The sequence below is a fragment of the Papio anubis genome, chromosome 17 (genome assembly GCF_008728515.1).
Source record: "Papio anubis isolate 15944 chromosome 17, Panubis1.0, whole genome shotgun sequence".
In the NCBI taxonomy this organism is placed as follows: Eukaryota; Metazoa; Chordata; class Mammalia; order Primates; family Cercopithecidae; genus Papio; species Papio anubis.
Genome location: NC_044992.1, coordinates 68,140,337 through 68,153,076, shown reverse-complemented (window position 1 = coordinate 68,153,076; position 12,740 = coordinate 68,140,337). Strand labels below are relative to the sequence as shown.

Genomic DNA, 12,740 nt, shown 5'->3' with positions numbered 1-12,740 from the left:
TGGACTTTTAAGTCAGTTCCCCGCCGCAGGAAGGGTCTGCACGCGCACACACGCGACGCCGCAAGCATTGGGACCCGGGACCCAGCGCTCCCAGCTCGCGCCCGCCCCGGCGCACTCCTGTGCGGCCCGCGCCGCCCAGCGCCGCGTGACCGCCCATTCCTCAGGGGACCCCCAGCGCCCCGGCCACACCTACCCGAGCCCCGCCCCGCGGTGCAACTCCGCCGTGGCCTGCGGGTGGGCGGGCTGCAGTCGCGTCGCCCCCACCCCGCGCAGCCTTCACCTTGCCGGCATTGGCTCACCCACACGGGGCTGGGGGTTTGGAGCGGATTTGTTTTTTTAAACATTTTCCAGCAGACCACATCCCCGCCCCCCCGCTGGCGGTCCCCCGCCCCCCGCACATATACCCTGCACACACGCACGCACACACACACACACCCGGCGCGCACAGACACACGCTCCCTCCCTCCGCGCTCTACCCCTCGCCCGCCCGCCGCGCACGCAGCCGGCCCCGGCTCCCGGCGCCCCGCGCCCCGCGCCCAGCGCCCCGCGCCCCGCCACCGCTGCCGCCGAGCAAAGCCGGGCTGGGCTTGGAGCTCCTCATGGAGAAAGTGCCAGGCGAGATGGAGATCGAGCGCAGGGAGCGGAGCGAGGAGCTGTCCGAGGCGGAGAGGAAGGCGGTGCAGGCTACGTGGGCCCGGCTCTATGCCAACTGCGAGGACGTGGGGGTGGCCATCCTGGTGAGGTAGGTGTCGCCCGGCCCGGCCGGGCCCTGGGCAGGGAGGGCGGTAGCGGCTCCGGGCAGAGGCGGGCTGGGCCCGGGTCCGAGCTCCAGCGCCACCTCCCCAGCCGCGAATGGGGCCGGTCCGAGGTCGGCGGGGCAGGCAGCGTGGGGCGCCTTGGGGTGAACGAAGCCTTGGTTGAGCCTTCCCTGGCTCCGGCGCGGTGCTCACCAGGAACTAGGAACCAGATGCAGGAGAGCACCTCGGTCCTCCTCCTCTCCCCGGCCTCAGAACTCCTTGCTGGGCCAGCGACCCCAGACGCCCAGCCAAGCTGTCAGACACACACATTTTTCTGGCCTTTCAAAGGGAGTAGCAGGGGCTCCCCATTTTAGAGATGGGAAAACCGAGGCTCAACTCAGAAGGGGGACAAAGAGGAGCAGACCCCTGTCTCCAGCTTCGCCGCTTGCCAGATTCAAAGCCTCTTGGAAGAACAGAGAGCAAAGAGCAGAGGTTGAGAAGGAGGAGAGCACGGGGGTCCAGTGTTCCCAGCTGCCCTCTTCCTGCTGGACGGCATGGGCCAGCAGGAGCTCCCAGGGCAGGCACAGGTGAGTGGAGAAGCAAACAGTCCCCTAGGATACAGTCCCTGCTGAGTTAGGAGGGTGAGGGGAAGAAAAGAGAAGCTTCAGGAGACAGGGCCTAACCCTAAAACCCCCCACCTAGGGAGGAAATGCAGTGGTTTGGGCTTAGGGGTCATTCAGGCACCACATGCCCCCAAGAAACCCACAAACAGAGAGCACCCCGTTCTTCACACACCTGCGCATAGAGCACACACACCATCCTCATAGAGGTGATGTGTCCAAGCCTCGAAAGCTAGTCACTGACTCTAGCTACAAATCCATGCTCTCTTCCCACACGTGCTGGTCCCTGGGGGTGCAGGCAGAGGAGCCCCAGACCATGCTCACCCTCAAGCCCCTGTTCTTGGCAGAGGAAAGTGGTCAAATCTAGGACAGAGTAGGGCAGCCTTGTCATGTGCAGACGGGGTGAAGCCTCGCTCTGGAAGGGCAGCTTTAGTGCATGCCTGACTCCCAGGCCAGCTCCGTCTCCAGCTTCTTCTCCCTGTGGCCTCTCCCAAGCCTGGGACCTATCCAGTTCCACCATGATATGCCCTGATTCCAACTCAGAAGCAGATTTTGGTGGAAAAAGAGCAGGAAGCCTTTCTAAGGGTTCTAAGGAGTTACAGGAGCGCTCCTGAGGATAGGGCAGCTATCTCAGCAGCCCCCAGGCCCAGCAACACAGCTGGGAGTGGCAGGAAGCTAAGAGGGACATTGGGATACTAGGGCCTCAGACGCTCGGAACCACCGATCCCCACACGTGCTGGCACCCATACAAGCACACAGTGGGTAGCAGAGCCACAGACGCGCCAGACTGCATCCTCGGAGGGCGCCGTCAGCCGCGTGTCAGCACCTGCAGCCCACCGGCCTCGCATGCATCTGGCACACTCATGTGTCACCATGAAGAAGTGAGGCAGGGTCTTCAGGACCTTGGAGGTTTTCTGTCCCAACCCCTGCCATGTACCTGTGCGGATACATGGAGGAAGGGCTCACCATCCACATCTCGGGGCACCACTGACCCTCCCCAGGAAGGGGACCAGGGAAGGGCAGATGCCAAGGGGGAAATGAAACACCGAGACCAGGGCCATGTCTGGGCAGTCCGAGTTTTCAGCAAGGATTTCTTTCTCTCTCTACATCCCTCTTCCAGTTCCCCACTCCTGTCTCGCAGAGGGGCCTGGGCCTGGGCTGGGGGAGGTCATTACCAATGCGCTCAGTGCCCAGAGTAACCCCTCACTACTCTGACTCCACTTCTGTGTGGACTAGAGCCCAGCCCCAGGACAGCCTGGCCCAGCTTTGTCTCAGCCACTCCCTGCCAGCCCAAGCCCCGCAGGGCTTTACTTTCCTTTTTCTCTCCTCCTGTCTCTGTCCAGGGCCTGGGCAGTGGGGGAAGGGGAGGAAAGGGGCATAAGGGCTCCTGAAGGTCCCTCCTCAGATCCTAGGCCCGTCAGTCTTGACACAGCGCCCTGTCTTCCCACACACAACGTACACATCCTCAAGGTCAAGGCCCCAGCTGCAGCCCTCTGGCCAGCACTCTCACCTCTGCCCTCCCCACTGCGCCAGGCCAGTGCCGTCAGCCCTTATGAGCCTGCAGGGCAGGAGGGAGGCAGCTGCACCTCCACATCCCCAACCTGGAGAAGTTGCCACGTTGGTGGGGGTGGAGGAGGCGTTGCTTTTGGAGCCTGAGGCAGACCCCACACTTCCATTCCTTGCCAAGGAGGAGACCAAGAGGGAACACCCACCCTCTCTCCTGGTTGTAACTCTGACACCTTCCTCCTCACACTCAGACAGGCCTATTTCAGGCTCTCCTGGAAGCCCAGATGTCTCTGGGAGCTGAGAAACTCCCCAGGGCTGGCTGTGGAGACTCCTCCCTGGCAGCACAGGCTGAGATCGGGAGGGTCTCAGGTGGAAACACCGCGGAGCCAGGAGGAAGGAGCCAGGCACATGGGCCCCAGGGGCGACAGAACCGTGGAGGGTCTGGGTGGGGGCTCCCTGAGACTGTCATTCCTCAGGGCCACAACCCGGTGGTGGGTGTTGAGGCAGGAGACACCTGGTTACCAGGCCACGATCCCCTGGCACAGCTGTCTCTCCAGGCAGTGTGGGGAAACTGTCAAGGTAGGGCCTGCCTGGGCCCTTTCCTGGCGCTGCCATCTACTTTGTTGGGCAATCTTGGACATCAATTCCTAAGTCATAGGATGGGGATTAAAACAGTGCCTATCTCAGGAGAGAATTGCAAGGATTCGTGAGATCATACAGTAAGTGCTCAATAAATGTTCCCTGTTCTTTCCGCATCAGTAAAATAGAAGTAATACCTGCTTAGCTGTGGCAATTAAATACAGTAACAGGCCGGGCACGGTGGCTCACACCTGTAATCCCAGCACTTTGGGAGGCTGAGGCAGGCAGATCACCGGAGGTCAGGAGTTCATCACCAGCCTGGCCAGCATGGTGAAACCCTGTCTCTACTAAAAAGACAAAAATTAGCCAGGTGTGGTGGCGGGTACCTGTAATCCCAGCTAACTTGGGAGTCTGAGGCAGGAGAATCCCTTGAACCCGGTAGGCAGAGGTTGCAGTGAGCCAAGATTGCGCCACTGCACTCCAGCCTGGACAACAGAGTAAGATTCTGTCTCAAAAAGAAAAAAGAAAAGAAAAGAAAAGAAAAGAAAAAGTACAAAAACATTGTAACACATCAGGCAAATATATATATATATATATATCATTGTTAATATTTTGTGTCAGGGTCTTGCTCTGTCACCCAAGCTGGAGTGCAGTGGTGCCATCAAGGTTCACTGCAGCCTCCAATCCTGGGCTCATGATGCGATCGGATCTTCCTGCTGCAGCCTCCCAAGTAGCTAGGAGTACAGACGGTCACCACCACACCCAGCCAATTTCTTTCTTTTTTTCTGGAGACAGGATCTCACTATGTTGCCCAGGCTGGTCTCGAACTCCTGGCCTCAAGTGATTTTCCTGCCTTGGCCTCCCAGAGTTCTGGGATTACAGGCATAAGCCACCACACCTGGCCTTTTATTATTATTATTATCATTATTTCTTTTGATTCAGGGTCTCACTCTGTCACCCAGGCTGGAGTGCAATGGCACAATCTTGGCTCCCTGCAGCCTTGCCCTCCTGGGTTCAAGTGATCCTCTCACTTTAGACTCCTGAGTAGCTGGAATCAAAGGTGTGTGCCACCACACCTGGCTAATTTTTTGTATTTTATAGAGACAGGGTTTGCCACATTGCCCAGGCTGGTCTCAAACGCCTGAGCTCAAGCAGTCCACCCGCCTTGGCGTCGTAAAGTGCTAGAATTACAGGCGTGAGCCACCGTGCCCGGCCATATCATTATTTTTTATTGCAATTGTAAAACCTCCAAAGTTTGAGATGCTCGTTTAAGTCCAAATTGGGTTTTTCACATTTGTCCCTCATTACAGTGCTTCTCCAGAAAATTCAATGTATTTTCAAACCCATCGCCTCACGTGTCCTCACCCGTGTATCCATGAAGCAGTAAGCGCAGCCCTCCTCTCGCCCTTCTGCAGACAGGGAGCTAGTGAAGCAGTTTGCCCAAGATCACAGTTGGCCTCTGGGAGGGGCCCTCCTGAGTCTCCACACAGACTGTGCCCTGGTCACTGTGCAAACTTCCCCCGCCAATAGCAGCTCCACCACCAGCAGGGACGACCCGGCCAGATGCCCTCTCCACATCTGTTCTAGCCCTCACATCTGAGACTCGACTCCTGGCCAAAGGGCTGCTTCCGCAAATTATCAGCTCTCTCTGATCACAAAGGGGACACATGAAGGGGGAGAACAACCTGGAAGAACAAGTCCAGGACACTCCATACATTTTCTGGGGATTCACTTAAGTTATGTAAGTTCTGATTGAGTCCATGCCCATGTCTCACATGATGTCCAGCCTCGACAGGGAGAGGAGGTACAAAAGTCATTGTCGGCCGGGCGTGGTGGCTCACACCTGTAATCCCAGCACTCTGGGAGGCTGAGGCAGGCAGATCACCTGAGGTCAGGAATTTGAGACCAGCCTCCAACATGGTGAAACCCCATCTCTACTAAAAATACAAAAAATTAGCTAGCCGGGCATGGTGATGGATGCCTATAGTTCCAGCTACTCAGGAAGCTGAGGCAAGAGAATCACTTGAACCCAGGAGGCAGAGGTTGCAGTGAGCCAAGATTGGACCACTGCACTCGAGCCTGGTCTCTACTAAAAATACAAAAAATTAGCCAGGAGTGGTGACAGATGCCTGTAGTCCCAGCTACTCAGGAAGCGAAGGCAAGAGAATCACTTGAACCCAGGAGGCAGAGATTGCAGTGAGCCAAGATTGCACCACTGCACTCCAACCTGGACAACAGAGTGAGACTCCATCTCAAAAAAAAAAAAAAAGCCGTCATTTTCCACACTGCAGTGCCCCAGCTAGGGCAGGGGGTCAGAGGGTGCGTGAGAGCCTTGGGATCCCGTCTGACAGGCTGGAAGGAGGGCAGGGAAGGTCACCTGAGTGGTGCCAATGGCCTCGGGGGCAAAGCATTTCGCCTGGGCCAGTCTGCTCCAGGTAAGGCATGTCTGACACAGGAAAAGGGTAGTAGAAAGGAATGTGGCTCACCCGAGGAACATTTTCCCAATGGTAAGTAAAGCCACTGAGCCAGGACAGGGATGATGTGAGTATAGTGGGGAATGTGGACATGAGTTTGAAGAAGTGGGTGGGGGACAGTTCAGAAGTCTGGAATGCCTGGTTAAGGAGTTTCGCTTTGGCAGACAATAGGGAGCCATTGAATGTTTTCGAGCATGAGCATGACTTCATGAAAGCAGTATTTTGGGAGAATCAGAACAGTTTCAGACCAACTGGAGAGGATTTAATTTCAGATCAACTCATGGTTCCAGAACCTGAGCTCTTACCCTCTCAGCTATGACTAGAGCAGGCCCTGAAGAGGGTGTAGAGTTTGGGAAGGAAGCAAGAAGCGAGGAAGACAGAGGCCTGGGAGAGGAAGCCACCAGCCTGAGCAAGCCTGGCAGATAGACACGGCCAGACTTGGTAGGGGCGAGCCAGCTTGGCCAGAGCGAGGAGGGTCTATGCTGAGGTCTACGGATGGTAGTGAAAACAGTGATGGTGCAGGGGTGGGGGAGACTGGGGTCCACTTCTTCAGCCCCCACTGTCCTGGCAGCTTCAGGGTGGGCCCGAGGCAGCCTCCAGCTTCAGCGACCACCCCTGTTCCTCTTGCCAGGTTCTTTGTGAACTTCCCCTCGGCCAAGCAGTACTTCAGCCAGTTCAAGCACATGGAGGAACCCCTGGAGATGGAGCGGAGCCCCCAGCTGCGGAAGCACGCCTGCCGAGTCATGGGGGCCCTCAACACTGTCGTGGAGAACCTGCACGACCCCGACAAGGTGTCCTCTGTGCTGGCCCTTGTGGGGAAAGCCCATGCCCTCAAGCACAAGGTGGAGCCAGTGTACTTCAAGGTATGCGCCCTGATCTGCTGCAGAGCCGCCACGGCCCACACTTCATGGCCATCTGCAGCTCGCAGGCTCTGGGAGGGCTCCCTGGGGCAGTAGAGGTGATCCCCCAAGTGGCTGCGAGAGGGAGGGGCAGTGCCCGGCAGCAGGATGGAGGGACTCAGTCCAAGCAACCCTTGTCCTGAGAGCACTGGGTTCCCAAAGCTGCCAGACTGTTGTGTTAAGAATGATCCTCTTGGCGGGGGGTGGTGGCTCAAGCCTGTAATCCCAGCACTTTGGGAGGCTGAGACGGGCGGATCACGAGGTCAGGAGATCGAGACCATCCTGGCTAACACGGTGAAACCCCGTCTCTACTAAAAAATAAAAAAAAAAAACCTAGCCGGGCGAGGTGGCGGGCGCCTGTAGTCCCAGCTACTCGGGAGGCTGAGGCAGGAGAATGGCGTAAACCCGGGAGGCGGAGCTTGCAGTGAGCTGAGATCCGGCCACTGCACTCCAGCCTGGTCGACAGAGCCAGACTCCATCTCAAAAAAAAAAAAAAAAGAATGATCCTCTTGGCCACACATGGGGCAGAGGGGCCCGGGGGTTGCGGGACGCAGGGTGCCCAGGCGTTCACTCCCCCTTCCTCCTTTTGCCCCCAGATCCTCTCTGGGGTCATTCTGGAGGTGGTCGCCGAGGAATTTGCCAATGACTTCCCACCTGAGACGCAGAGAGCCTGGGCCAAGCTGCGTGGCCTCATCTACAGCCACGTGACAGCTGCCTACAAGGAAGTGGGCTGGGTGCAGCAGGTCCCCAACGCCACCACGTGAGGAGGCGGGCGAGGGTGGGCTGGGCAGCCTCCCCGCCATGTCCTATCCTGTCCCATCTCTCCTGGGGCCCTGGGGCTGACCACCTGGGCAGGCACACTTGAGGCAGGCCAACTCTGGGGTCTGACATGTAAGAACAGGCATAATAGGAAAAGGCCTTCAAGATGGCTCCCCTGTGACTTCAGGCTGCACAGAGCCATGGGCCCTGAGCAAAAATCCTCCCAAAGAGCCTTCCCCTTCCCTAGAGCCAGGGAGTGCTCAGAGCACCCAAAGCCACAGCTGCCCAGGCAGAGAGGCGCCAGAGGCCCCCCGCGGGAAGGTCCAATCGTCAGGCTCAGAGGCAGCCCAGGCCAGCCCAGCCACTTCCTCCCTGGGTGCCAATCCTCCCTGGGTGCCAATCACAAGGGGCTGTTTTCTCATCTCATGCCGACCAGTGCTGCTAAATGCCCTCTGCCTCAACAGGGCTAGAGCCAGGAGGATCACGAGGACACATACACACACACATGCCCCAGCCCACGAGGGAGCTACATGGGTGTCACTCACACGCACACAAGTAAGGGGATGTTTACTTCCAGGCTGACCTGGAGGCTGGGCTTCCAGTTCTGGGCCCAGGAGGTGGCTCAAGGAGGGTGGCCGCCCTCTGTGACTCCTGCTGACTCGGAGCGTGAGGGGAGGGCTAGCCCCCAGACGTGGTGGTTGGGAACACTCAGCCTCCCTGGGCCCCCAAGGGGAGGCTGACTCTGGGAGCTGAATGGAGAGGCGGAGGCAAGGCTGGAGTAGGAAGGAGCGAGAGGAGTGGAGGCGGGAATGGGAAGCAGGGGTCAGCCAGCAGCCCGGGACACGCGTGGTAGAGAAACATTCCCAGCAGTTTCCCATGGAAAAGGCGGCGTCTCCCGCCGGGCTCCGCACGGGCCCCCAAGACTGCCGGCCCTCCTGTTCACAGGCACAGCTCCTGGAGGAGGTCCCCTGAGGGCAGCTGGGGACGCCAGGCCTCCTGCCCTTCCTGCTGCTGACCACACTGGCCCCGGGCTGGCTCCTGCTCCCCTCCCCCTTCTCCCGTCAGCACCACCCCAAGAGAGTGGAGTCCTCGGGAACTGCTGGCTGGAGCCAAGCCAACTCCAGATGTGCACAGCTGGGCCCTGGCCTGCCTGAGACCTGGGAGTCAATGGGAAACAAGCAGATGCTGGCCCACCAGAGGAGGGCACTGGCAGAGCGTGGAGAGCTGTGGTTGCCTCCTCACCCCCCACCAGCTGTCACCCAGAGGGTCCAGGGAAAAGACAGGGGAAGAGGAGGGGAGGGGGCTTGCTTGCCCTCCCACCCCTTTCCCCAGGCAGGCTCTGCTGCCAAAGATGAGTTTGTTTACAGCCAGGACACAAGACTTCCTGCTTCCAGAGAAAAGGGCTTTTTTACAAGGGCCAAGAGGGACTGGAAAGAGCTGGCTGGGCGCGAGCCCCAGTGAATCAGAAACACATGGCCCAAGTTCCCCAGCACGCTGCCCATCCTGCCCTCCCCACCCTGCCCTAGGGACTAAGATCTCTCCAAACCCCAAACATTTTGAAACTGCCGAAGTCTCCTCCTCCGCCCACTTCTGCTCCTTGTGGACTGAATGGAGATGGGCTACCGTGGAAACTGACACTCCATGGGGGTTAGCTCCCAGCCGTCAGGTGGTGGGGTTGCCCCACATCCCTTTACATTCTCTAGCCCACCCCTAGTGTCCCTGGCCTGAGCCTGCAGAGCCTCTGGCTGCCAGGGTCCCCATGGGCTTGAGGGTAGGACAGAGTTACAGAGCAGAGTCCTAGAAGGCCCTCGCCCAACTTCTCTTATCAGGGAAGCAGGGGTGGGCCAGGCGTCACCGTTTATTGAGCCGTCTCTGCTCCAGGGTGTGCGCCTTCGCGTGGGTGGGGGCGGGGAGGCACGATGATTGCAGTGGGGGCTGTGTGTACCGAGAATACGAGAATACAGATGGGTGGCCCGAGGAGGGACGAGACAGGCCCGACAGAATGCGCCACATTTCAGAATTAATGGAAAAAGCTCACATTGGTATGGTGCTATGCAGTTTGTGAAATACTTTTTTACCCAGTTTGTCACAAGACAGACATTATTCACATTTTAGAGAAAAAGATCCGGAGCTCCCATGGGCCAGTAGACTTGCCTGAGATCACACAGCAGGTTCGTAGCAGGACGGAGACTAGAACTTGGGTCTCACGGTTGCTTTCAACTGCACTGTGCCGGCTCTCTTGGCAGGAAGTGAGCCACGCCAGCCCCAGGTCCTCCCCCTTTCCCCCGAGGGTCCTTCCCTGCCTCTGGTAACGTATGTCCTTCCCTTCCTATCTTGTCCACAGCCCACCGGCCACACTGCCCTCTTCGGGGCCGTAGGACCCCTCCCTCCACCCCGCTCCCTGGCAGCACCTTGAGCAGAAGGCCGAGTTCTGAAGACCCTCCTTGATGCTCCATTTCTGGGTGCCAAGGAAGCTGGAGGAATCCCTGACTCAACTTCCCCGGAGGAGGCCTCTGTGGTGGCCACGGTCCCCCCGCCTGGAGCTGCCGGGAGGCGGCGCTGGCTGCCTGGATGCTGACCCCAGCGCGGCGGGCAGGGTGGGGGACCCTTCTTCCTCGCAGAGCGGGGCCCACTCTTCTTAGCTTTTCTACTCACTGTTAGAGGGACCTAGCTGAGCGGCTGGCGGGAAGCGGGACAGGTCTAGGAGTCCCTTGGGGAATAAACCAGCCCCGTTTCTATCAGCCCAGCCGGCATGCAGGTCTGCACATCACCATCTAGAGTATCACGCACACATCTACCATATATACAGATATATTCTATATACGAGCTATATATAAATATATATATATACATATATATACACACACGTACATATCTAGAATGTGTATCCACGGGGCCCAGAAGCCTCCGTTTGGCCCCACCTGTGAGTGGGGCAGGGAGCGGTTCCGGTTGTGCAGAGAACAGAGTGTCTGGCAAAGAGGAAATCCCGCAGCAGCGCAGAGGACCTGGGCCTGGAGGGGCAGGGCTGGGGCGACCCGGCTTGGCGGCAAAGCCCAGCCCTTCTCAGACCAGCTCCCCACATTCCTGAATTCCACTTCCAGGCAGAAAGGAGTGGGCTCCCCCTACTCCCTCAGAGGAACTGACTCGCTGACTGCCCTAGAATGGGCAAGGGCAGAGCGAAGTTCTGGATGGGATGACTGCACTAGGGGAGGGGCCTCCGTCCAGAAACCTCGACCGCCAGCTCCACCTGCCTTGGCCACCAGGGTAGCCCCGGGGAATCCGGGCTGCTGGGCAGCAGGTTGGCGGGACCACATGCCTGGGTCTCACCCTCAGCCCCGAGGGCCGAGGGCTTTCCCCACCCCCTTCTCCTCCTGGCCGGCAGTCGGCCCTGTCTATTTATGTGCGCCAGCCGAGCCGGGGGGGCCCCCATGTGTGCCCCTTGGTCACATGTATCGTCTCCAAGGATGTTTTGCTGCTGTGGCTACTATGCCTGTGTCCCCTCCTGGCCCATCCTCATCTTCATCTGTGTAACTGCCTGTTCTCCTTTTCTAGTTTCTGATGTTTGTAACCAGACCCAGCTGTGTCATTAAACAGACCTGTTCTTGCTGTACCTGTGCACACTCGTGCAGTCTCTTCCTGCCACCTGCCCTCACCTCTGTCCCCCATCCCTGGTTCTGGGCTCCAGCCTTTTTCTTGAAAGTCCTCCCCTGACCTCCCACACCAAGGGTACCCCATCCCCTGTCCCACACCAAGGGCACCCCATCCCCTGTCCCACACCAAGGGCACCCCATGAGCTGTCCCACTACCAATTGGGGATTAAGATTGCTGTGGGTTCCTCACCTGGTTCATCAGGAACACACAGCTGGAAACTGGAACTGGGGTTTTGTGGGGGCTGGGGGAGGTCAGCCTTGTTAAAAGGTCAGGAGGCAAGGCCGGGCGCGATGCCTCATGCCTGTAATCCCAGCACTTTGGGAGGCCAAGGCGGGCGGATCACTTGAGGTCAGGAGATCAAGACCCTCCTGGCCGACGTGGTGAAACCCCATCTCTACTAAAAATACAAAAATTAGCCGGGCGTGGTGGCGCGCACCTGTAGTCCCGCTACTCAAGAAGCTGAGGCAGGAGAATCGCTTGAACCCAGGAGAAGGAGGTTGCAGTGAGCCGAGATAGCGCCTCTGCCTCTGTGACAGAGCAAGACTCCGTCTCAACAACAACAACAAGAGGTCAGGAGATTTTTAAGGTTTGGTTCTGGAAATCTCCTCCCAGCAAGAGTACAATAGGGAGGAAGGAATCAGAGGTGAGATATCCACACAAAAGGGCCCTGTTTGTCCCGGTACTTTAGTGAGAGAGCCAAGGATTGAACCTTGACCTTCTTTCTTTCAGACGGAGTTTCGCTGTTGTTGCCCAGGCTGGAGTGCAATGGTGCGATCTCGGCTCACCGCAACCTCTGCCTCATGGATTCAAGCGATTCTCTTACCTCAGCCTCTCAAGTAGCTGGAATTACAGGCATGCACCACCATGCCCGGCTAATTTTTGTATTTTTTAGTAGAGACGGGGTTTCAGCATGTTGGCCAGTATGGTCTTGATCTCCTGACTTCAGGTAATTCGCCCACCTCAGCCTCCCAAAGTGCTGGGATTACAGGCGTGAGCCACCGCACCTGGCCTGAACCTTGACCTTCTAGACCTGAACACAGGAGGCTCTGCACAGGTAGAGCTGAGGGCCCGGCCCTGCTGCTCAAATTACATGCGGTAGATCAGCCCTTGGGTGTTTGAGAAAGGAAGCCTGCTTTCATCAGCCTTAAACCCCCAACACCTTCCCTGAGCTCTCAGCTCCCAGACCCCTTCCCCAGCCCTCTATCCCTCACCTTATAGCCTGCTGGGTCAGGCCTGCCCAGCCCCCACCCAATGATGGAGGCGGCAGCAGCAGCAGCTCCCTGAGAAGGGACCAGGAGGTCACCAGCCCCGGGTGGGCTGCAGGAGAAGCAGGAAACAGCCTCTGCCCCTTGGGAGGCCTGCGGGCTGCCTGGGAAGACTCAGCTGACACGCAGGAAGAATCTTGTCTCCCAGACCATGAACTCCTTGAGTGCAGCCTCCGCCTTTGTCTCCTGGGCCTGGCACAGGGGAGGAACTAAGTAGAAATCCAAAGAATCAATAAATAACCACTCTTAG

At 58.2% G+C, this 12,740-nt stretch overlaps 1 protein-coding gene across 5 annotated transcripts in view; it reads left to right on the top strand.

Moving 5' to 3' along the window:
* Positions 1-11,184, top strand: part of CYGB (cytoglobin) — a 29,812-nt gene extending 18,628 nt beyond the window's left edge. For 2 of the 5 annotated variants that reach the window (XM_031657799.1, XM_017950996.3), the window contains 3 exons: positions 6,548-6,779; positions 7,412-7,575; positions 8,039-9,912. In XM_031657799.1, coding sequence (XP_031513659.1) covers positions 6,548-6,779; positions 7,412-7,575; positions 8,039-8,156 — 514 coding nt within the window. In that variant the 3' untranslated portion in view covers positions 8,157-9,912. The other 3 variants (XM_003913481.4, XM_009191307.4, XM_017950997.3) reach the window with 3 other exon arrangements.
* The last annotated feature ends 1,556 nt before the right edge of the window (positions 11,185-12,740 follow it).